The 26,602-nt window shown below is 31.5% G+C and overlaps 1 protein-coding gene across 6 annotated transcripts in view; it reads right to left on the bottom strand.

Annotated features, from left to right (window-relative positions):
• The window catches only part of LOC118192698 (teneurin-a-like), a 1,025,489-nt gene that overhangs the window by 18,036 nt on the left and 980,851 nt on the right, over positions 1 to 26,602 (bottom strand). For all 6 annotated transcript variants that reach the window (XM_085809689.1, XM_085809693.1, XM_085809690.1 and 3 more), the window contains 3 exons: positions 17,485 to 17,759; positions 12,777 to 13,079; positions 307 to 1,906 (listed from right to left, as the gene is read on the bottom strand). In XM_085809689.1, the coding sequence (XP_085665815.1) occupies positions 307 to 1,906; positions 12,777 to 13,079; positions 17,485 to 17,759 (2,178 nt within the window). The remainder of the gene's footprint in view (positions 1 to 306; positions 1,907 to 12,776; positions 13,080 to 17,484; positions 17,760 to 26,602) is intronic.

The raw sequence follows: 26,602 nt of genomic DNA, 5'->3' as shown, positions 1-26,602 counted from the left end.
AAATAAAGTGATTACGAATTACTGGAATGTAAATGAAAAAAAATTAAATAATTTAGAAGTGATTTTAGAACAATAGTTGATATGAGAAACATATTTCATGGATTATCATATTTACAGTTCTATCCCATGAAATACTAATTGCTTCTTGTTTCTGTCATGAGTATTTATACTGTCAGTTTAAAAATTTTCTCGAGTTTCTGTTCTATTTGTCATTTTTAATTTAAATTAAAATATTAAGATTTTTTTTACTGTAATTAACATATTAGTTTCATAATGAAATTTCGAGAATAAGAGAAAGTTTCTTACCTAATTTATTTTTCATCTTCTTATCGCTGTTGATAGGATCATTTTTATTGAAACGGTATAAATGTAGGTGCTGAGGGTTTGTCACATGGTACAAAATTTCATCCCATCTTGGAGTAAGCCACTGCCCAGCTAATGAGTCGTATACCATCTCCCCGAAGTGAAGCATTCCTGTCAAGGGATCGCAAATGCCTCCTTGAAAATCTATTGGCAAAGAAAAGTGAGGATTTGAATCAAATAAAATATGACCATAAGGTCCTCTGCTGATTTCTTTGACGATTTCTCCTTTACGGTCAAAAACAAACAAAGGAGTTCCACTTTGATCAGAAGCAACATAGTACATTTCTTTGTTGACAATAAGAAATATCAAGAAGCCACGGTCGTCGTAGAGAAATGAAGTAATTTTTCCATCATTATTATTATAGGTGTGAGTCACTTGGTCAGGGTGCGACAAATCAGCATAAAAGAACTGAGTAACATTTCCAAAATTATCTTTTCTTACTGATATCATACCTTTCGTATTATAGTAATATTCTACATCATATCTGCCATTACGAGAGGCTTTAGTTAATTGTCCTTTCGTATTATAAGCAAAGCTTTCTTCTCCTCGTTGAATCACAAATCCTCGCCCGTCTACTACATACGGCGTTTCGCCAAAGCTAACAATCCTATCTCCAACGTCATGAAGAATGTCTATACGATTACCCATATATTGCATAGTCACTAAATTACCATTTGGATCATACGTAAATTTCCAGTGATCTCTTCCAACCATTTCCACAAGTTGTCCCTCATTGTCATAAGAAAAGTTTTGCAGCCGCATTTTTGGTTTCCCCAAATGTGTCATGTACGTTCGCGATTGAGTCACAAAATTTCGGTTGTCATATTGAATGTCCATACGGAAAACCTCCTTGTCGGCTATGACCAAGGATACTTGTCGAAATCTGTGCAAGGCATCAAATTGCCTCGTAATAGAAGCAGTACCATCAGATAAAACTGTTTCGTTTAAGCTCTTTTCGTAAAGCCTGAAGTCTCCAATCTGTTCTCGTCTTCCAGTTTTTGGATTATAGTAATATTCTATGGTAGGTAGTTGAAGACTTCCAATGCGGAACAAAATACTTTTGATTCGGAAAAATTTATCGTACTGGTAATGTAAAATAGCATTAGTCAAATGGAACTGGCTTATATAATATATTTTACAGGTAGTCAACAAAGCACCGTCATAGCTGTATTCACTTCTGATATCTATTTCTAAAGTACTTGATGATTCGGATGATAAAAATCCAGAAGAGCTGTAATTTTTCTCGACTTTTCCTCCACCAAAAATTATGGCACTAAGGAGTGTCTGATTGTTGTATCTGTAAAGAACTCTACCTTGATCTCCAGGAAATATTTTCATCACAGGCTGCTTGAAATCATTGAAATGGATGACGAATGGACCACTATTTCCCGGGGGAATGTAGAAAAACTTATAAAATCCAATAGAAATTAAAGTTAAAAAGGAGTGCCGAGTTCCTTTTGGAGTAGTCACAAACTTAAGTCCACCATTTTGGTCGTAATGGGATGTAAATCGTCTACCGCTTGGAAGCACAACTTTGCTTGGCTAGAAATTAAATAAAAAGAAAGTAGATTAGTATGAATGGTAAATAAATTGTTCAACAATTTTAAAAACTTGGTTTAAAATTATTTTTGTACAATTATATTTTCGACAAGGGGGGGGGGAGGAATTCTCAACGTTTAGCATTACATACAAGTAAATTCAAAAATCAGGATAAGTTGCAAAGATATTTTAACTGATTTCCTTCGGGGTAAATAAATGGAACATAATCTTTCGTGTGAATTTGTTGCTTATTTCAGATTTTTGCTTGCAATCCTAATTAGAACTAGAAAATGAGAACAAGAATGAATTTATTCGAAGAGAATATATAATGAGAATTCTGTTTCCGCGGAGTTCCTAAATTTGCTTTGTTGTAATTGTTTGCATTTTATGTAATTCTTTTTAATATGTACTGGGCAATCTTAAAAAAAAGGTTTTGTTTATGAAGTATTATGCAGCAAGAAATGAAATATGTTAAATATTATGACAATCATTTTAAAATTCATTGTTATTTTGAATAAATCCCGAAATTTGCATTAAAAGCTGCTTTTTCTTTAAAAATTTGTAAACATGGTAATAATACTAAATAACGTGCAACGCGAAGATAAGCAATTTCATTAGTTAATCAGCTTACTTACAGAACTAACTCCAGATTAATAATACGAATTTTAATTATTATCAAGCTTTTAGTTTTTACGTATTTTATGAGAATAAAATATTATATATCTGTAAAGACCTCATATTCTTTTGATATTTTAAGATTTCATGTTCAAGTCCAACCAATAAAGTAACATTTTAAATATTTTCATACAGATATTTAGTCATTTTCCACTAAAGGAAAAAACAGAGTTGAAATTATTTTAGATATAATCTCATAATTTAGCGTTTTTGTCAACAAGAAATCTATATATCCCCGCATATTTGTAAAACAAAAAACAATTAAAAAAACGATGGTTATTGCAATATCTCTGAAAGTACTGCCTATTACATTAAATTACTCTTACTGCTGTACGATTCTGTGCCCTAATTTTTTAATACGCGTACATAACATGATAGCAAATATTTGTTTTTTTGTAATAAAATACATTCGATGATATACGATATCGAGACACACCTGCAACATCGGTTCTTAAGATTGTGAGGTTTATATTAATTTTACCAATAGTTATTTTAATTAGTTAGCTTTTTCTGACATTTCTTGTTTCTCTCGCGTTTCCCTGGCAGAATGTAAATATGTTACTGTGAACTAGAGTGTATTTAAACTGAAGGTAGAAAAAAGGTTAGTCGGAGTCTTTTTCGCTGCTGAGTGCGCACGTTATTGTTTCTACCAGCTGTTTGAATTCTGAATTATCACGCCGGTGTAGGTTTCAGAGTGAACTTGCTAGGCTAGTCTCCCCAGCGGCCGAGCGGTTAAACCCGCTGAACACTGGTAGTTCGATCCGGGGTTCGAGTCCCGGCGAACGGGCTGGCTGCATGGGTGTTTTCGTGGTTTTACCCATGTGTAACGTGGATAAGAGCCAGTTTCCCTTAAAAAGACCTCCACAGGGCATCCCTCCCTTTCCATGTAGTATCTAAGGGCGGAGCACGTAATAAGGAGAAAAAAAATTACTAGGTTAAATTAATTTGTGTAACCTTAAACTACTAGCTTATCTTTAAATTTAGTTTATTTTACCATTATCTTTAGTCTTATCGTCGCAAGTGTATGGTAGATTTGTAAGCACAAATACTGTGCCGTTCTAAAATAACGGAAATCAAGAGAAGGGTCTTTTACACCCTTCTGCTGTTGGTTTTGGTTTATTAGATTACGGCAAAGCACTCGAGGGCTATCTGCCTTAAGGGAGGGATGCCTTCGTGAAGGACTATTTAAGGGAAACTGGCTCGTATACATATTACACATGGGGAAAACCACGAAAACACCCATGCAGCCAGTCCGTTCGCGGGATTCGAACCTCGGACCGAACCACCAGTGTTCAGCGACGTTACCGCTCGGCCGCTGGTGGGCCCTTCTGCTGTTGTATTCATCTTCTAATCTCAGCGATAAGTGGCTAAGAGACTTTCAAATAGATCTAGTAGCAGTTTATGCTAGCCAAGAATACTAGAGGTTAAAGAAAAATTTTGTGACGTATTTGAAGTTGTTAAAATTGCAAAGTAATGTTTCCAAATCTCAAGTTCAGTATCATCCATATATTGATTTTTCCTCTTTATTTTATATTTTTATTATTCCTTTTTATTTCGTATAGTCGTTACCTTTTGATTCAAAAATCATAAAGTTTTTAAAATTTACAAAAATCAAACAAATGGGCATTACGGGGAGCATTTTGCATGGAAATGAATCACAAGGGGAGATTTTTAATGTAAATCATACTGATAGAAGACCATATCGACGGTATCGAAGAAGGTTAGAGTAATGTCGAAAACGACTTGTTCGATGCAATTAATTCATTGCACTTCATAAAAGTAATTATTTAGAGCATCTGTTTGCAGATGAAAATATCCATCATAGTTTTCAGTGCTTTTATGATTGTACTCATTATTTTTATTGCCGCTATCGTATAGATCTCTCTAGCAATGGAAAGTTGAATTAATTAATTCATCTAGTCTAAAAACTACTTTCTTTCGCTTCATTTTAATGCACTGTACCTTTTACTATACCTACCATTTGATCAATTTTCATAAATATTTGAAATTTTTACTTAATAAATTTGCACGCCTAGTTGTATTTGTATATTTTTAAACAGTGGGTATGCTTAATTTTCTTTCCTAGATGTGTTTTCTAAGTGAATATTTTAACACATTAATACTCTAATGGGAAAAAATTAGGGCGTTCTGGTTTTTGTTCCTTGGCAAGGTTTGTAGGGTTATACCAAGAGAAAAACGGATTTTCGGATGAACATTCTTTTTACGTCTTAATACTCAACAAATTTAAACATATTTACAATTTTGATAACCCTCGTTAAAGCTATCATTAAACTGTAACATTAAAAGTTTCAGGTGTGTCTCTAACTTTGCGGTAAAAGCTAAAACAGGCAGAAATGCATTCCGTATCTTCCGGTTTCTGCCAGAAATTTAATAACTTGCCTCGTAAGAGTTAATTATAATTTTAGCGTTAAGGTTTTTATAATTTCAACACTAATGTTAACTTAAACTTATTTTAGCGCTAAAGTTATTTATAATTTTAGCATTAAATTTTGATCTTCGATTTTAATAGTCCGTATTCGGTACAGATAAATTTACATCTGTTTTCTTTTTAATCTTGAGCATTTTGCTTTGATAGTACCACCATAGATTTCTCCCCATCTTTGTCTAAAACTGTTTATTAGATAAAATATTGAGTACTCATTCACCTCGAGATAATTCCTTAATAAACTTTCAGGAATTAAAACAATGAAAGACTCGCACTGCTTTATCCCGTTTTTTTTTCAATTCTGATACGAAAAGCTTTAGAAGTACACTTAATGGATATTATAGATAATCATTTTTAATGGGACATTGTAACGATGATAAAAGTGCGTATTAATTTTATTTAATGGTTGTCGAAAATGTTTTTTTCTGGAAATGTGTTTTAACAATAAAAGCGGTTAATTAATGTTGTAAGCTGTTGAAAATGGTTTTTACATTTATAGTTGCACAAACAGCTGAAATAATTAATTTTAAACAACATAGCGCTATTACTCGTATTTTTCTTGATGAATTGTATAATTCATATGAAAGTTCTTATTGTTCATTCAAAGTTCGTTTATAATATCGCAATGTAATGAATTGTGTTCTTTAAAAATGACTTCGAAATTATGGAATTTAGGAATGCAAAAACTATATTTTTTATATTATGTAACACTTAAACGCCCTTAAATAAACATTATTATTTAAAACAATACAACAGACAAGGACTATGCATTATAATTCTACTCTCGCAGTCCCTCAGAATTTAAATTCACCATAAAAGTCCTGAATCTAAAAATTTGGATTTTTCGTTTTCAATAATATACTTTATTGAACAACTTAAAACTCAGGGAAGAAGTCGTCACCTGGAGAAAACTAATCTCGAATCATGAGTAGTATGATGTTGTAGTCAAGACTATTCGCATATCATATAAAATTCTAAAAACATGGAAAAATAGCGGAAGAAGTGGAAATGTTTTTGATGTTTCAATATGTATGCAGTATCAGTTTACGGTGCTAATTTCTCATTAACTGTGCAGGAAAAAAGCAGTAAAACTAGTATTTATGTAGTGTACTAATCAAGAAATTATCACGGGAATTTTTTTTTTCGTAAAATCATCACAAATAGCAGCTTTCACTTTTTTTTTTTTTTTTAAATTTTATCTAAATTTTCACCCAGCTAATGTTATCATTGGTACTTGTCATTCGTGGAGCATTGCGAATAGTTCTACGGTCTGAAGTTAAGTTTTAGCGTGGCGCCTACATCGTACATATATTCCTTTAGGGATAACTTAATCTTTTGAAACTCATTTTCTTTCTCATTCATAGCAATACTTTTGCTCTCATGCTGTCCTGTATATTCATACCTAAAGCATCTTGAGTGAAAAAAAAACGTCAACATTGACATTTAGTCAGCTATTTCTTCTTATTCATTTGAAGTTCCATTATAGTTTTCCAAAATTATTTGCATCCTGCGGTAACAGATAAATCTGCAATACAGGCATACCTAAAGCTAATTTATTTTTTAATAATTAAGCATTTTTCCTCACATGCTTGATGAAATACATTTCTGTCGAAACTCAGATAAAAAAAAACTTTTACTTTTCGAGTCTGTCGTTTACTTTTCAATAGCATCATTGAAAAGTCTCTCATAGGCAACAGACTTTTAGACGTTTCTGAAACGTCTTCTTGATCCATAAATGAAGGTGTGTTTGGTTGTAGAAAGCAAAGTTTCTGCGCTTTCGTTAATTTATTACTGGAGAACGTAGGTATAGGTTTGGCTATTTATCATGGAGCCAAATAACAGATATTACGATTGCACTTTACACTTTTACTTTCACTTAATGTACAATAACACATTGATTCAGATTCGAAAATTCTTGTAGACAGAACAGACAATGGCAGCAGGCGCAATAGTGTGTATCACAAACAGCACCCGAGTTTGCTTTTTAGCGATTAAGCTGGCTGAATGACAGGTTTCGTAGCTTTCTTCCATGTGGAATGTGAATACGAAGGAGATTCCCTTAAAAGATCGTCCCCGAAAGTATCTCTACCATTTAGCAGAATAGCCCTTGTATGCCTTGGCATAATTTAAGCAACATGAGTATTATAATCAGCTCGTGTGAATTAAGAATTATCTTTTTTGGGTTTAAGATCAACTAATGTTTGCTTATTAAATTTAAACAAAATATTGCTGAAGGTTTCATTGTAAAATGTCTGCATCATTAAAATTAGATTTATGCATGCATTAATATGTATATATTTTAAATTAGCGAAGATAAGAACGCAATTTGCGCTATAAGGTATTTCTCCCACTTTTCTAGCGTGCCTTCGTGGTGTAGTGGTTCTGCACGCTAGGCCGGTATTCCATAGGTCCGTGGTTAGATTCCCGGAGACGGCGTTTGCTATTTTTCATCTTTTCTGCTTCCAAAAATATACCTAATGTCTCTACAGAGCAAATAATTTTTTTTTGTGTTTTCTTTCATTACGAATGTCGAAGACGCAAACATTTTTAAGAATTTTGTTTTCTGTTATCGAAAATATACTTCTTCTGACATGCATGAAAATTGAAACACATTTATATGATGGAATATTTTATATCAAAAAGGAGTCTTTTAGCTCATTTTACCAGATCTACTCATGGTTCCGTTATCCTGGGAGAGCCATGAATTTCAAAATGTCTTTATCGACAAGATACAGACATTTAAACTCAGTCAAACGACATCTTCGAAACATTTAGGTCATGTCGTTGAAGCAGAACCAATTTAAACTCCCAGTTCTGCCAAGTCATTCATTGTGTCACGAGTGAATTGGCGATCGATATTTTTTGAATTTCGGTTCTGAGAGCTGGTTATTAGAATGGTATATTGTTTGGCTTACAGGTGCTCTGCACTCGCGTCTTTTGTGTTTTTCGAATATTCTTGTAAATATGAGAGTCTTTGGAACATCTAATTAAATAGCTTTTTTTTTTTAAATACATTTTACAGAAAGATACTTAGTTTACTCCCTTATGTAATGATTATAAAAGAATCCTCTTACTGTCAGAGAAATGTTATTATTAAAAGTGACTATGAAATATGTATAAGACTGAGCAAATATGTAAATATTTTTAGTTTTATCGTTCGAGAATCTGCTTCCTACTAAATGTTATACAAATTAGAAAATATTGTGAATATTTTCTAGAAGAATAAAAAGAGAATTACCTGAACTACTTTGTATTCTGTGTGAAATTAAAAATAATGAAAATAGTTATGTAAAATGACTGAAATTATCCAAATGATGATCCGAAAAAATGAGTTCTGAATTTTTTTATCTAGTTTTTTTAATTTTTGAAATCTATTTATAAAACTACATGAATAGTATGTGTGATCTCAATTATTAGCCCAAAATAGCTATTAGTCTCGAAACACGATTTTGCGTTGTTTCACTTCTCATTCGGTTCTGTTGCTATTCGTAAAAACGTATTATTCATTCCTAATTAATGTTTCTGTTGTTATTCAACAAATTCAATTATTTAAAAGCAATAGATGTATATCTTAAAAATACAATTTTTTAAAAATTTTAATCTGATTAATTTAAATAAAAATGCATTTAAATCCCCATACATCTTTTTAAAACAATAAATATTTGCATAAAATTAGATTACAATTTTTTTCCCTTTTTAAAGATATGGAAGCTATATAACATTCCCATGCTAGTTTAAATGTACATTCACCCAATATCCTATAAAATGTTTCGCTGCTCCATCTGGGCGATTCCTCTCAATAACACCTATTCATAAGCCATATTAAACCTTACAAGAGCCCTTTTGGACAATCGCTAAATCTGCACCCTTAAATTTTTTTTTGTTTTTTATATTAATAATTTTAATCTGCTGATAAATTTGACAGACATTGAAAAATCTTATAAATAATGGAATGATATTAAATATTTAATATTTTAATGGCACGTATAAAAATGAAAGTTAGCGTAAGTTTTGAAAAAATTAAATCCTGAATGCGTCGCTGTTGTTAACCGTAATATGTAGTATCTGTATCCGTACATTGCATATGGTGTTTCGAAAGTCATAAGAAATTCTCTCTTCATTAATAAAGAAAACAATTAACTCAACCACTATATTTTGAATATCATACGATGAAGCATAGTTTACTTACCGACATGTTTTGAGGAGAAAAATTGAAAAGTGAAATTCTGAATTTAGATTTTTAAAACGTTTGGTTGAGATACTAACTGTTATAAGCTGCGGAAGGTTTATAAAGTTTTTTATTGCTAAATCTTATGATTATTTTAGCTTATTCAGTGCATATTAAACAATAGGTAAATAACCCCTCAAGCTGAAATTCTGTGGTGGGGGTCATTAAAGAAAGAAAATAAAAAAAAATAACATGAAACTATGAATGTTATACATCAAGCAATAAACCAAATGAACGAAACAGAGTCTTTTCGATTGTTCTAGATATGGTAAATGGAATATCTTTTACCAATTGTTTATAAAAGCAGAGAAATGTTTGTTAATAGCAATGTTCCTAAATACGTAATTTGCTTTGGTCGTCGCATTATTATGAAAAGACAATTTACCACTTAGAAAAGAAGTGTACGATCTTGATTTGTTTGTTTTAATTATGAAAAAGCATTCGAGGGCTATCTAAGGAAAGTCATGCCTTCGTGGAGGTTATTTTCAGGTAAACTGGCTCCTATACACATTACACATGACCTACCAGCGTTCAGCGACATTACCGCTCGACCGCTGTTTGGTGCGCATAATCTTCAACTCATTGTTATTTCGCCCAAACTCTGATTAGAGGACCTTAAAGTGAATATACAGGGTGAGCCAAAAGTCCGTTAACATTTGAAAATTCAATAATTCATTGAATAATGTAGGTAGAGAGGTTAAAAACTGGCTCACATGCTTGAAATGTCATAAGCTTTTATTGAAAGCCAAAAAAGGTTTTAAAACTGCCAACAGATGGCTTTTCATATGATAACAAAAGCAATAATTAGCATAATAATAGACTTTTAGCAAAGACTATGTTCTTTATAACAAATGTTCGGTCGTCATTCATCAACAATACGTATTGTCGAGGGACAATGTTGTGAACAGCATTCTGCAGCATATCTGTAGGTATAGCGAGAAACTGCCATCGGATGTTGTCTTTTAGCATCCCAAATAAGGTCGGACGATCATGGTAGACTTGCGATTTCAGGTAACCCTACAACCCATAATCATGCGGATTAAGATCTGGGGACCAATGAGGCCAAGCATGACTGAAGTGGCTACTCAACACGCAATCCTCACCAAACTATGAGTGCAAAAGGTCTTTAACACGTGTAGCAATATGTGATGGAGCGCCATCCTGCATAAAAGCCATATCTTCCAACAGGTGTTTATCAGCCAGATTAGGGATGATGCGATTCTGTAACATATAAGCTTACCTCGCACCCGTCACACTGACAGTCTGAATAGCAGAACAAGCATTTCTTTGAAGAAAAAGAGTGTGATCTTGATTGGTGTGATGAAACAACATCACGCCTCGACCAACACCCAGAGCCGAGGATAGAAAATTGACAAAGTCGTGAAGGGACTGATTCCATCTCTCCCTACAGCTCATTTCTACACGATTCTCATGCGTTGTCACTGACATTTTACTGCCTAGTGCAATATGTTGGCCTCTTTTATAATTTTTCTCTTAATAAAACCGCATGTCATTTCAAGCATCTGTGTCAATTTTTCACTCTCTACCTACATTATTCCTTAATTTATTGAATGTTAAATGTTACTTTTGGGCTACCTTGTATTTTCAGGCACTTACAGCGCATCTCTCAAATATCAAGGTTATATGTTAGAATTCACATTTATATCCTGTTATTTCCTTCATGTGGTCGAGTTCACAATAGATTGATTGATAACATATTTTGATGCAAAAGAAAAGCTTTTATTTTTAATCTCGGAGCCCCCTTATATATATATATATATATTTTAGGTTGCTTAAATCTGGAATAAAATTTATTCAAGAAAAACGGTTTATCGAAATGCATGTTAACTATTGTATTCAGCTACGTTATTCTTTCAGTTTCCAAGATGACACAGATTTTGAAACCTGCTTTTCTACATTCGTTACAAAGGTATTTTAAACATCTGTGTCCACAAAAACCTCATTATACTTTAACACCGACAAAAATTTGTTGTTCTTAACACTTCATTCCTATATTTTCTGTTTCTCTTGATTTCCTCTGCTTTTCGTTGACTTCGTATATAATGTTTATTTATATATAAATATATATATATATAAACATTATATACATATATATATAATGTTTATATGTATAAATATAGATATAAACATTTCTGTTCAGTTTGGATTTTTGTCTCATGAGGACATCAAAGTTGTCTAGTATAATTGGCAAACATATTTCGCTTCAATTCTAATATGAATGTATGTTTGAGGCACATTAAAAATGCAAGGGAAAACTACCATCCTAGAAGATATATTAGAAAGGTTTCTACTAAATGATAATAAAGTGTGATTTTATTCGGAATTATTTGGAAAAATTCCAGTTGTGATAAATCATCATTTCAAGATTCCAATATTTTATATTCTATTCTCGATATTTTGATGCTAAAAACATCTAAATAAACGCATGAATACAATAAAGTAGAGGAAAATTGACTTTTTTCTGAACATCCTTTTTCATAAATGAATTTTCTCGTAAAATAAAATAACATTAATAGATCTTATAATATTGATTAAAAAAAAAAAAAAAAAAAAAACTTACCGCCCCTAAATTTCGAGTGATTATTATTCGGTTGCAGTTATCAACTGCGTTCCCCAAATGGATGGATTTACGTAACAATAAATGTTACTTATAATTTTAGTCTAGTATTTCTTGAATTTTCCAGAATTGCTTATTTTTGAGAGGTAACCTTTTCCAGGGGGCTATATTCGTTTTTTACATACAAAGTGGGACATATATGTCCTGCACTTTCACTACTTTAAATGTGTCTCAAGAAATTTCAGTAAACTATGGAGATTTAAAATTTACTCCTTACTATGGATTAGGAAGTGCAAGACCCTGTCGATTTGTTTATCTGTTCCTTTCATTTAAAATAAGCAACTAAATGGCCATAATACGTTTGAAATTGGCTCCTATAGCCCACGCGAAAAGTTTCCTCGCTGATTACGTAGAGTTTAACCGAAATCGGTGATCTTAGTTTCCTTAATGGAATTTAGAATGCGAGTGAAAGACGAAAATTCAAGAAAAATGTCTGATGCGCTCTAAACCCAAGTTATTTACAAATTTTTATTACATCATAAAAAAGAGAAAAATGAAAAAGAAAATGATAAAAATGTAGTAAATGTTCAAAAATGTACAGCTGATTATTCGTAAAATGTTTAAGAATGCCCCTTTTTTACCTTCGCAATGAGCAATAATATTGAAGGCCAAAAAATAAATTGTTTTATGTGACATAAATTAGTTTAAAGGATTTAAACACGATATGTTTTAAACAACTGAAAAATGTGCTTGCAAAGTTTTTAGGTTAATTCATTAGAGCAGAAATTTATAGGTCTGTATAAAATGGGGAAAAACTTAAAAATAGTTTGAAAGCCAAGGATTTAGTTTTTAATGAAACAGCAAGCCTTTCCTTTCATTTTTCACAACATCTCGGTTTAATTCAAAGACAGAAATACATTTTTAAATATAATTGAACTATGATTACCATCGTTTTTCCATCGTAGCTGAATCTCATTGCTGATCCATCCGGGTATTTGATTTCTGCCAAGTGACTCATACGATCATACCCAAAGCTTTCAGATAAGGGTCCTTGCTGCCAACCAGACAAACGTCCCAGTCTGTCATACATTACATTGAGAGGCAACCTGGTTTCTGTTGGTAACCACTGGATAGGTCTAGTAAAGCTGTCGTACTGGATGACCAAAAACGGCCTGCGCGAGCTATTGTACAGTATTTCTCTTGCTGCTACCCAGTCATATTCCATAGTTATATACTGAATATCGTTGGCCTGTAAAAAATATTAAACGTCATCAAATAAATTCGATAAATTTACTTAGCATCAATGTGATTTTCATTTTATAATTATTACATACTACATGTGAGTTAGATATTATGAAAGACACCTAATATGCACAAACAGTAAACAGGTATCATCTCTCCATACGATTTCTCTAAGGCAAAACACTAATTGATATAGGTTACATTATATTATGGTACTTAGTATTGCATTCTCACTATTCATTATAAATATACAATTTCGTATTTAAATCTGCATATGAGATATTTCATTCTGGAAACTGAACTTTGATACTGAATGTGAACACCCTCTTCATTTGATGTCCCTTTTTCCCCATCTCAGAAACATATGCCATTATTTCCGATTAGGGCAGATTCAAAAACAAAATGCTTAATTATGATTAAGACAGGAAATTTAACAAGGCCTGTATTTCTGCGATTATTTTCATGAATCTTGGGAGAATTTGCTTGCGAATATCAGATGTTTTCGAGAATAAATTCCCATAAAAAATTTCTATTACAGTTGTTAAATTCTTTTTAATGTTTAAATTATATTTTTATTAATTTCATCTAGAAATTTCGCAAGAATACCTCACAAACAAATCTTATTCAAAAATACAAATTAGAAGACTAAACTCTAAAATAACGTAAGTTTTGATGGACTTCTAGGACGTTAAAAGTAATCATTGATCATTGTGTGAAATTACATGAAATCGCTGTTTGTTACTTGTCATTTTCGACAAGCATTTTCGATGCTGAATTATCTTGGAAACTAATGAAACTCTTTAATAAAAAAATCTTCGTATGTACACTCTCCACATAAATGGCCTCTCCACATAAATGGTGATTTATGTTTATTATGTTTTATGTGATTTATCTTAAAGCCCTATCCACATAAATGGTGATTTAAAATGCAGATAATGAAAAGGTTTTCCAGAATTTGATTGTTTTTAAATGCAAATTTAAATTAAAAGTTTATATGATCTTTACATACAAATTATTTGAGGTATTGTTTTGTTTTTCTGTATACATCTCTCTCCTTACAAAATGTTTATGTGAATTCTCGATCGCGAGATTTTTCGCAAAATTGTGTTTCCCAAAGTGTTGGGATTGTTGTAACCCAGGCTGTGAAAGTTTCACTAATTTTCAGCAATAAATTACCGTCTAATTTATGGTAATTAGTTAACCCCAGTGTATAAAAAGTAAGGTTATTTAAAATTTTATTCATTCTCTTAGAAAACAAGTTTAGTTTTCATATTCTGCCTATTTAATGACGTGTGTTGCCAGATACGAAAGTCAAAGTTTATTGTATGGCAATTTTTCGATAGCAATAATAGTTAAAAAAATAAGAAAAGTAAAGAAATACTTTAATGAATTTTAGAGGGTTCAAGTAATTGCTGCTTATTTCCTTAGGGTTCACAAAAGAGAAATATTTAACCTCCCAGAACTTAATGAGATTCAGATAGAAAAAAATTAATGAAATTCGAGTAGAAAAGAATCAGTAAGATTTAAATTGTTATAGGTTTAAGTAGATACCGAATTAAATTATTTTAGATAGGTTAAAATAGGGAACTAAATTTGAAAATATATTTTTTCGTATTTTTCCTAAGAATTCTTTCTTCAGTTGCTAAAAATTTGATTTTTTTTCTCTGTCCTGCAGCCTGAAAGTGGTTCTTATTGGCTGCAAATTTATTTCCATTGAGTATGATACAGTTTTTTATTGTGTTCTAGAGTTAATGTTAATGGCAATACCAGAATACTTAAAACTGTATAAGATATATTTTTCTTAGTCGCGTTTGGTAGTTCCTAATACTGTGAAACAAAGATAAATTAAATTTAGATGGTTAAATATGTGGAATTTTCTTTAAACCTGAAAGCCTGCCTCAAAGACCCTAAGAAACTATGCTTACTTTATAGTGGAGCATTCATGAAGATATGCAGCTTTTATTATACATATTAATATTAGACGCTTTACCATGTAACATTATATTGATAAAAATTTCAAGATAATGTGGCGTAAATATTGATGTCACGCATACAATCACTTTACTCAGAATAAAAATAATTTTCATCTATTTGCTAATTAAGTTACTTAGAATGATAATTTTATCAGAAAAATTACTTAAAAATCTTTAAAAATGGGCTTCGTGACTTCCAAATTTAGATCAAACTGATCACAATGAGCTATAATATACAGCGACTAACGTTATTAGAGTCCTGTTATGTTAATTATAACGCCTTGTTATGTTAATTACAGAATGCTACTACAACGTAATAGATAATTAATAATAACGTCGTAGTAGAACAACGACTGGTTTACATATACTCAATAACTATCACTGCCCAGACGCAAAATTGTAATAAAAATGTTTCAGAGCTTGATTTAAAATTATAAATGTATATTTAATAAAAGTTCTCTTTAAAATGATTTTTATTACGTCTCAGAATCTTATAAGGTAAGCTATTTTATGAATTTTGTCTGCTTTAGCTGCATTCCAGCCCATGCCTTGTTTTCTTGATATTTCATATCACTTTAGGCTATTTTAGACCATCTTCTTTTCATAAAGATTAATTCTTAAATTATACGAGATTCTGAAGTTTATATCATCCATTGACAAAAATTATGTTCATCGCTAAGGCTAAACATTTTTGTGTTTTTTAATTGAGCCCTGCAAACAAAACGTGAAAAATTCATTAATGTTTTTTTAAAATATTATTCAGATATTACTTTCTTGACCAATCTTTTCCGCTATAAAACAACATTCATCAAATAATTTTCTGTAGAAAAATGTATGCCATAACTTAATAACGTGGGGCTAGTAACAATTTATTTTATGGTTATTTATATAAATTCATGCCGAAATCCGAGGGTAAGCAGAAAAGGCCGTTTAAATAGATTTTAGTCGATATTGTTTGGTACCTTTTAAGGTAAATGATTCACTGTTGTTCCTTATAACGGAATTCTTGTTTTTAAAGTAAATATTATCAATAAAATGTTTAAGTGTGTCATTGTATTTTAGTTCATCGTTTATTCCAATAAAAAACCTGAAAGACATATTTCTTATGCTTAGAAGATTTTGAACGCCATGTCTTCCTGCAAGAAAAAGTATTTCCTTGGCCGTAAATAGTGAGATATTAAATCTCAGTCTCATATTTCAAAGTGTTTCTTGCAAACGTTGTACTTTAGAAAGGATCTTGTGGCACAAGTTTTTAAATATAATTGCTTAACACAGATGTATAACAAAATAAATCGAATGGAATTTTAAAGTAAATTGAAAAGTAATTCCATACAAATTGATTTTTTAAAAAAAAATATACGTTTTTCATCCTCATTTGTAAACCCTTATCTTTGCAGTCTTTATAAAATACTTTTAACTTTCTGCTGTTATCTTATTATTTCTCAAACCATTCCAGCCAGTCTAAAAATGACATTTAAAATGCAGTCTAATTATACTTTTTACTATATTTTAATTAAGAGAACAAATTAGTCCCAGCTCTAGTTTAAAAGTTATCCCGAGATAGCTAAAAATATTTGTTTCATAAAAGTTCCCAAGCAAGCGTAATCCTCACTCAAAACATGATGTAATCTCCTTAATTTGAAATTTCACAGAGAATTCTTTCTTAGAAAAAGATTATAATTTTTTCTATCAGTTGAAATTACTTAAGAATTAAGATTGCAGAAGATTGCCGAAAAATATCATTAATATATGATATTTAGCGATGATATAGTGGTGCCCTTACACCAGGGTACCTGGGTTCGGAAACCTTATTCTTTGTAGAACATGTGACATTTCGAATAGAAGGAGACAAGAATATTTGAGATATAAAAGTTAAATTAAATACAGTGACTTAAAACAAGATACGAGTTTATAATTAATATATACACATTTATTACAATTAATATATACATATTTATTACAATTAATATATACATATTATACATTGGGTATTAGTAGTAACGGAAAATCTAAGAATATGGGTAATGTCTGATAGTGAATCACTCGATGCCATAAGAAAAATATAGACCTCGAAAATGCTCCGCAAATGCTCCATGGGCCGTACGAACTAGTGAGTAAAATGTCTGTAAGGAAGAGTGAGTGGGAATCCAACTGTGCATTTACAAATTTACAAAGTAAAGTTACTTATAGTTATTAGGAATACATAGTAATAAAATAGTAAGATATTTTATAAACAAAAGAAATCAAGGTTCTATGATATTTATTTGGCATAGTAATTTTACCCTTTTCCCTCTTTCTCTCGCGCGAATCTAAAGGAAACTTTAAATGAGATTTCAGATCTTAAAATTAAAGCTTGTGCACAGTCTGTTAATAATTTGTTAGAATGCTACAAAATGTTAAATATCCTTACAGCTAAATGTAAATGAATTTTAGACTTACCATTAGTACTCTTTCGACGGCTGATATACTTCTTTCTACACGGGACCTTTCTTTCCTGTTGTATTTAACATCGTATCTCCATTCAACAACATTGGCTGCTTCCATACCAACGTATGTTGTCTGTCGTACCGGTAATGGGAACATTCCGGCCTGTACAGGCAGTATTTCTTGCAGAACGTAGTGAGATGCTGGTTCCCAGACCAGTCCAACTTGCCACGGTGTTTCAACTTCAATGGCTCCATCTTGATGCAAAGTGGCCTGTATAGGAACTCCGCCTTAAGGGAATTAGAATATTTAAGAATTTGTTAAAATAGAATATTTAACAACTTCTTAAAAGCAAATAAAGAATACAAATATATAGAACTTTCTACGTTATTCTGTAATAAATAGTACTTATTTTATAAGGTATTTCTCCCGCCTTCTTAGTGTGCCTTCGTGGTGTGGTGCTCTGCACGATGGGCGCATATTCCAGAGGTCTCTGGTTGGATTCCCGCCGAAAGCTTTGCTAATATTTTTCATCTTGCCTGCTTCCAAAAATACCTAATGTCTCTACAGTTGTGCCCGAACTAAAAGGGTGGTGGATGAGGATTCTCCACACCCAGAATTTGGCGACTGGGTCCCCTAAAACCCCAGTCGCCCTTTAAAGGAGGAGGGAATATATAAGGTATTTCTACCGCCTTCTTAGTCTGCCTTCGTGGTGTGGTGGTCTGCACGCTGGGCGTGTATTCCAGAGGTCCGTGGTTCGAATCCCGGCGAAGGCGTTGCTCATCTTTTTCATCTTGCCTGCTTCCAAAAGTACCTAATGTCTCTACAAACTGAGCACCTTCTCAAAAAACCGTGGGCCATCAAAGGTAAAGTCGCTGAGCTGGTAGTTCGGTTCGAGGTTTGAATTTCGGAGAACGGACTGAATGCATTGGCGTTTTTGGAATTTTCCGAAGTGTAACGTGTATACGAGCTAATTTCCCTTAGAAAGTCGTCCATGAAGGCATCCGTTCCCATAAGCAGATATCCCTCGATTGCTTTGCCATAGTCCAATACATAAACCAATAATAATCTAAAGAAAGCACAAGTTGTAAGCAAAAATATTAGAAAAAGCCAGAAGACATCCACTGGCAGTGTTGATTACAAGTGTGCAGAAGTATAAGAGAACAGCATTGCTAGTAGTGTTGCCGAATCTCTTTTCCTAATTTACATTTTGGTTCGCTATGCAAAACCCACTTAATTTACATTTCTGGTGGAGCTGACGAAATGGAAAGAAGCGTAAGATAGATTCAACGTGAAAATGAAAGAATTAAATAAACATTATAGACACATCCGAAAAAAAATTAAATTTATACATGCAGAGTTCTATTTTATTTCTTTTCGTTACCAATAAGCTCATCTGAATTTAGCTAAATAAACTAAACTCAACTTGAGTTTATTCTAGATGTTTTGTATAGAATTCTAAATTTATGAATTTGTAAAATGATTACAATTTATACCCCAAATGGTTTTTCCAATATTCAAATTTGAAATCTAGCCAAACTAATCGCATGTTTTACTTTAGAGGTATTACTGCATACATTCATTGAAAATGTTAAACAGAAAAAAAAATTTAAATATCTCAAATAAAATGAATAAGCTTGCTTCTAAGATCTAAATAGTTTACATAAGCATTGTAAGAAATCAAATGCAGTCCCTATGTATCCTGTTGTGATTTAAAGTTGTACATCATTTCGGTTATTTTAAAGTCCCGAATTCGACACAACAAACACGACTAAGTTTTCAATGGTTCTCCGTTTTCAAACTTTTCTCATTGCCACAGAAATGACATTTAAAACTTAAATAGAAAACAAAAACTCTGTTTTATTGCAAACTACATACATTTTCTAGCTAAGCCATTATATATATATATGGACCTTAAGAGATAAATGTGTTTAAAATAACTTATTTCTATTTAATTTAACACTAAACCAAAACATTTTATATTGTCTCCGTAAGTGAAAAGTCTAGTTAGTAAAATGCCATCATGATTTGACTAATTGAATACGAAACGTTCCTTGCAATCACGTGCTAAACTGGCGGAGTTATTCGAGAAACGAATTTATGTATTATATTTGTCTAAAATATCTTTTGTACACTTATATGTAAGCAATATATACGAGCGTGTCATCAGACTTGATACTGCAAAATAAAAGTTACTTGTTTTGGTGATATATTATTACGAATTACGTAAAATAGCCTCCAATATTAACGTTGTAACTGAATCCGTAAAATTATTAATACCTAATATCTCCGAAAAATTTGAACATAATGATATAAAACATCTTGTTGTCAATTATTAAAGAATTATGAATATTTTCTTTAGTGCACATTTTACTTAAGTAGAACTATATAAAATGCTAGAATTAGTATTCATAGAGTGCTTTACACTCAATGCGGACGTATTTTCTTAAAAATATTTACCTTATTTTCAGAAATTTGAAAGTGTTGGTTTACGATTAATAATTGAAGGAAATAAAGCTTCTATATTTTTATGGTAATTCCCGCTAACATATATTATATATAATATAATTATTAATACAGATCATCCCCTAGGAGAGTTATGAAATTCAAAGAAAAATAAACTACTGCAATTATAAAACTTTAAAATTATAAAGGATGACCCTACTGGAGTTCAAAATACCGTAAAATAACTTTGTAAACTGAAACAATAAAACATGTAGAGAACTAAACTCTAAAATAAAAAATAAAAACAATAAAAATAATCAATCTTGATTTTATGGAGAAAGGCTAGCTTTTTAATGAGAATTAGAACTACTCCATAAAACCACTAATAATTATTGAACTCTGATCGTGTTTCTTCCCTCGCATGTTTGAATGAAATTCGATCTAATTTAATCTAAAGAAGGAATACGATTCATTTAAACCAATCAAATGGAATTCCACAAGAAAAATCATACAGAAGTCATTTTATGAATAATCATAGAGAAGGGATTTTAGAATTTAAAATTTCTAAGTGCATGTTAGCGTAAGAAGGAATGAGAAATATTTTCATCTCTCTGTTTCATATTTTTGCATTAATTAATAAATTTTAGTGAAAAGGCAAGAAATAAACTTAAGCATTCAAAAGTTGAAAATGCGTATAAAATTAATGCAACGTATAACAGTTACTAAACTTGAGCAGTAAACTATTAAAGGTCATTATTTAATATCTGTTATAAAGCTGGATTAGCAGCTTATAAAGCTGGAAACGCTTTTTTTCCGCTATGATGGTAGCTTCATTAGGACTTTTGTAGCAGGAGGCATGAAAAATGAACAACTTCCTCGCCGAGACTCGAACCTGGACCTCTAGAATACGCGCCGAGTGTGCTACAGGTTACATCAAGAAGGCATGCAGAAAGGAGGGGTTGTTTGTTTTCGGTTTGATGTTTTCGGCTGTTTCTCAGCTACACAATATTCAAGTTAATATGGTCAAAAACTAAATTAAAAAAATTTAAACATATTCTAAAAAATTGCTTTCATGTTGGCTCTCTTCCTAGAAGAGTTCTGATGAAGTATGTAACATCTCGTTTTTGTTTATTTCTTGAATTTGATTGATTTGTTATATTCTTATTATGTTTTAATTTTTTCTCCTTTTTCTTTTTACTCTGACGTATTAAATTCTGGCTGTTCCGGAAAGATATAAAAATTCTTCTTATATTATTATTTCTATTAGATCTATTTCAACTTTTAAGGCGTTTTTAGTTCAAGGTCTGATTTTTAGTTCAAGGTCTGATTTTGAACTTACTCCATTTTAAAAATTTTAGATGTAACATAGTGCTCTTTTATAAGTATTTTATGTCATTGTCTTTGAAGTTCGATCTATAAGCATCTCACTTTTATTATTCTGAAAAAGGTTCTAGAGATTGTAAATTGTTTTCGAAGCAGGTAGCATAAAACATCAGATATTTACTCGCCGATTCGAACCACAGATCTTCTGCTGTTAGTTGGATGTGTATACTGTTTATACCAAAAAAGGTTCATTAGGCAGTTGGATAATTCCTTACGAACTAAGCATAATTTAATAAATGAAAACAGTAACTCTGATTGTAGTACCTAGTGCACTTGTTAGTAAACTAAATGAAGTAACCTCTAAATCATAGAAAAATTCAATTTAAAGAAACAAAGTCCGTAATATTCACTAACTCAATATTCAAAGAAATTTTTCATTTGGACTCATTGACTAACTGAATCCACAAGCTCCACAAAAGCCTCCTTCTGAAATAAACTTTAATTTCATTTCCGAAACATATTTTTATGGTAATTCCCGCTAATTCCCATCTCATGTTTTCATCTCACTGAAAAAAAATCTGATAATCACTTAAGGCTTTTATTTTAGAAATTTAGCATATCGCAAATGAGAAACCTAACAAATAATCTCCAAAACTTTATGTATCACATAGCTTGGGAGATTTCATCATCCTCAACTCTAATTACTTTATCTCATTCAAAATGCTTTAATTCTGAATACTGCTAACTCCCAGTAATTTTACATTAACCTGCTGAGACACAAAGCAGAACGCTGCACATCGCGTGCCCTAGAGAACAATGCACAAAGAGAAAACTATCTTATTATTATAACCTAATTTACTAGGATCTAATAATTAGCCTTAAGAAAACAAGAAAATACATTTTTTTTTCTTTCAAAACTACATCTACTACGTCATTAGGAACGAACCTGAAAACCCTTATTAAATGAAAAAACATGATCGTAATTGAAAAAAATAATAAAATAAGGAAATTAAATGAATGTATCATTAAACTAAGTAAAACTAATGGCTTTCTTTAATGTACTCATTTTTTTTTATTTTTGCGCAATGCTGCGAAAGCCCAAGGCATTGCTTTTAAAGATTGTTGTCTTTAATGGTACCCAAAGGAAATCAAAGCAACGTTTCTCTTATAATAAACTTAAATTGTCTTATTCAAGAGTTGTCAATTGACGGAAAGTGCTAAATGACAAGTGACATTTTGGTGGTACTTACCCGAATGAAGTAGCAGTATATCATTGGAGGTTGTTGCACATTTATCAGACAGTGGCTTTCGTTTTCTTTAATGGTTTAACTCGATTTGCCTAAGTATAAAACAAGCTAATGAACTTCAGCTTATCTTTAGGACCACTTCTTTGCTGAAATGGATGATGCCTGACAGTTCCGAATATGGAAATGGATGAACTGGGAAGCCAGGAAGTGGCTTATTTTTGAAAATTTGACAGAATAAAGATCGCAGACTAAATTACGAAGTTAATTTGATTAGTAAAATCCATTCCACTATCATCTTTAATTATTTTTTATTAGTTGGCTCAAAATCGTATTTGCTACGCCGTAGGCGGTTAATTATGAATATCAAAGGCATCTAGACAGAAAGCACTTTTAATTGATTTTTCGCAGTCGAAATTGAGCGCTCGTGTAAATGATTTACTTGGAAGCTACATCCAAGACGTTAAAATTCCGATAATTACTTAGCTAACTCTAATGTACCCGACTTATTTGAAACTAATCAGTGCTGCCCTCTGAATAAGAGAAGACTCTAAATATTTTACTGTCTTGATAAGTTTTGAAGTAGCGTTTAGGCATGAGGCAATATAGCAAAAGTTTACGAACACGAAAGTTAGTTCTAACTTATAGTTATTTTTATTGGAATTTAAATTTTCTTCATTATGACAATTAGATTTTGCGTTCTAGGATCGTCATTATGACTTCCTTTGATGAACGGGATAACTATATATTTGATGAATTTTACAAGTTTCATTTGATAACAGCTTTTGGGAAAAGTATACAGTTTCTATCCCTAAATGAAATTGCCTGTGATAATTTCAGAAATATGTGAATACATTCTGGGTTTGGGACTTCTTAGAAGAATTTCAGTTAAAGAAATCTAACCACCATTATGCGTGATCTCATAATATTTATTTAAGAATGGGAATATATATATTGTTTTAATCATTTATACGTATCGGAGACACATATTATTTTCCTTCAAATTTCCAAAGTAATCGATATATTTTCCTAGGGATACATAAAATAATACAGTACTGATCAAAATATAGATTTAACAGGAATTTGTTAAACTGTTATTAACTTACTGATATGGGCTGATAAATTTTTTGACAGGAGAAATTTTCAATTATATTTATTGTTTGGTAGCATAGTAATCAGATTCAGTTAAGATTACTAGAAAATGTCTATATTTAAACATGGCTTGAATATGCAAATTTTCTGAATCCAGGCGGAAAGTCCGTATTCAATAATGTCACTATTTAGCACTGCCTGCTGTAGACACATTGCTTCTGCAACAGAGAACTATATAATAAGGGAGTTTGTAGTTTTTGTAGTTCTTTAAATCAACAGGTAATAAGCCTTTCCAAGAGTGCAGCAACATCATATTAAATATAAAAATTATTAAGTTTCAAATTTTCATTAACTTTATAGCTTTTACAGTAACTATTATGTCTAGCGTGTAATAAAATGCTATTACAAAGCATTCATATTTCTGACTGGAAACTGGGGAATAATAAATCACAACTATAAATGGCTAGACAGTAAAACTGGAGAAATTTTGATTCGAAAACACCTAAAGCCAGGTGAATTAATTATCATTTTCTTAAACTAAATTGTGATCTCTAAACGTATGACAACTGACTTTAATATTCTTAATGTGTAAAAACTGATCTTTAAATGGAATTTTTGAAGCCAGAAATGTGGAAAGCCAAGCACACTTTCCCCTGGAAGCCAAATGCTAGTTGGCTGCACTGACCAGCTGCATCATATAATGACACATACTGAATAGAGTGCTTAATTTGTCCTAAATATACCAAAATTATGCTTGATCAAGTTACTACTCATTTTGAAAATCAATGCTGCACTGACGAATATTTTTATGCCTTTAAAAATATTCTTCCTCCATTTCCAGGTTTCTTCTTTATATTAGGATATAATGCAAGAAAACTACATTAAAATTCTTCTACAGTTTTCGTGCATATTATCCTTATAGGACAGCTTCTCGAATAATATCCTTACAATATCCTTATAGGATATTATGCAAGAATAATATTTCTTGCATAATAATTAATGGCGCGATCCCAATAAACCGAAGTCAATAATAGAATATTTATTTTATTATATTCTTGCTACATAATATTTCTCTTAACAGCGGCGTAACAACTAAAAATGGATAGTTTTCAGAGAGTATATGTAACAACACACTAAAAATCTATCATATAACTCCAAAAATAATCAGGGTTCTATCCAAAACGATGCTAATCTTTCCGTTAAGCACAAAATGAAGCCTAATATTTATGATTTCTTCTTTCACATTTCTTTCACATTTGCACTTATGCTATAATTCTAATTGCGGCCTCTTTGCCCAACAAGAAATGTGTCTGAATGTTATGTTTCTTAAGAGATCTTTTTAAATGTCATTATTTAAATAAGTAAGTAAATAAATAAGCCCTTTATCATGTAAGCAGGCTCTAAAAATATACATATAATAAAAAACGTAATGGCTTTATTTATTCAGTAATTTAAAAGTTAAATATATGCATTAACGTTGTTTGGATTTTACCTATTCAGTTTCAGTACTGGAATGACGTCTGAAGACTGAGATATTTAGGAAAACGATCTTTAATACCAACCGATTCTCAATTTTCTTTTTAATTATATAGCATGTGGAAAAAGAATGTTGAAAAATGGAATGGACTATTAAAGCATATTTGATTTTTATTTACTTAAAATCTTTTTATAACGAAATGAATGGGTGGATTTAAAAGATCCATATAAAAACTTTTCTACTGATTCCTTTTATTGGTAAACATCAGGTTATCTTATATGTAGGGCAACTGCATTATATGCCTTCAGTCCATACATTTGGAGGAGAGAGTTTAAAACGAAAATTTTAAAAAGAAAAACAAGCCATTTTCAGTACATTCTAAAGATGTCAAGTTCCGAGACAGGAATCAGACAAGCCTAACATTACTCTTTGCCCTTTTTTCAAAGGCAGGAGCTTTACGGGAAGAAAAGATGCTTCTCATGCATGTAAAGTGGATGGATTGCTGACGTTTCGTAATTGCAGTTCAGGAGAGTGGCGATATCAGATGTCAAGCTGTCATGTCGAAGAACCAGCTCTTTGTAATTTCCTTGCAAAATAATTGGGATTTTTCTCATATTGCAGGCTATCATAATTGATGCCATAAACAAAGTGGTGGTGCTGATGTTGTTACCTACTTATAATTCTCAAAATAAAACACAGTAATTATTAATGCAGATATTCTATGCTCTTTCATGTCAAAGTAGTTCCTCCATTCTTTTCTACTGTTAGAATTAAATTATGTTCCTGAAATTCTTCTTTGAGTCTTCTTCGTATTACAAACTAACCATTTTTAAAATTTTTTATCAATTTGTATAGTCAGCAAATATTATCTTATTCAAGTATTCAGAAATGTTATTCACAGATTTTGGGGAAAGAGAGCTATGTTTTTTAACGGTGTTCTAGCTCTGCTTTCATTTTAAATTCTGTGATCTTTTAACAAGTGTGTGAGGATTTATCTGTTTATTTTTGACTAATAGTTAATTTTGAGTTAAAATATACTTTTTCACCCACAATTTTCGTGCCAGAATGAGATAGCGAGCGTTTTTCAGATTAAGGGAGAAAGAAGTGCTATTTAAACAACGGTTTCGCAAGCTGATTTTAAAGAGTGTTCTGCCTACTTGAGGCCACGTTGTTACTGTGACTTAATAGCGATTTGATTCTGTGGAATTGAGTGCTTCTAGCCATTAGGCTTGTCTGGCCGAATTTGATGGCCTAAAAACCAGAACCTTTCCTGCGGTTTACTTTAACGGCTGACTTTATCCTGTCAGCCGTTAGGCTAATCTTACTACATTTAATATTAGTTCAACATTACTTATTTAAGTTAAGGCAGAAGTGCTGGCTTGTGTAAACCCAAGTGGGGTCATTGTTACATCTTGTGTTCAAATAAAAGGGTCTTATACATCCTCCTTCTGACTTTCTGTTTTTGCAATTACAAGACTTGAAGGCAATTCATACAGTCTTTTTATAGTCAGTAATGTATGCTTCCAGATTTTATAAGTATTTTGTCAATATA

Source organism: Stegodyphus dumicola, chromosome X2 (genome assembly GCF_044657685.1).
Source record: "Stegodyphus dumicola isolate Sdum_Otavi_A_Nest chromosome X2, ASM4465768v1".
Lineage (NCBI taxonomy): Eukaryota > Metazoa > Arthropoda > Arachnida > Araneae > Eresidae > Stegodyphus > Stegodyphus dumicola.
This window is presented reverse-complemented; position numbering and strand designations above follow the sequence as displayed.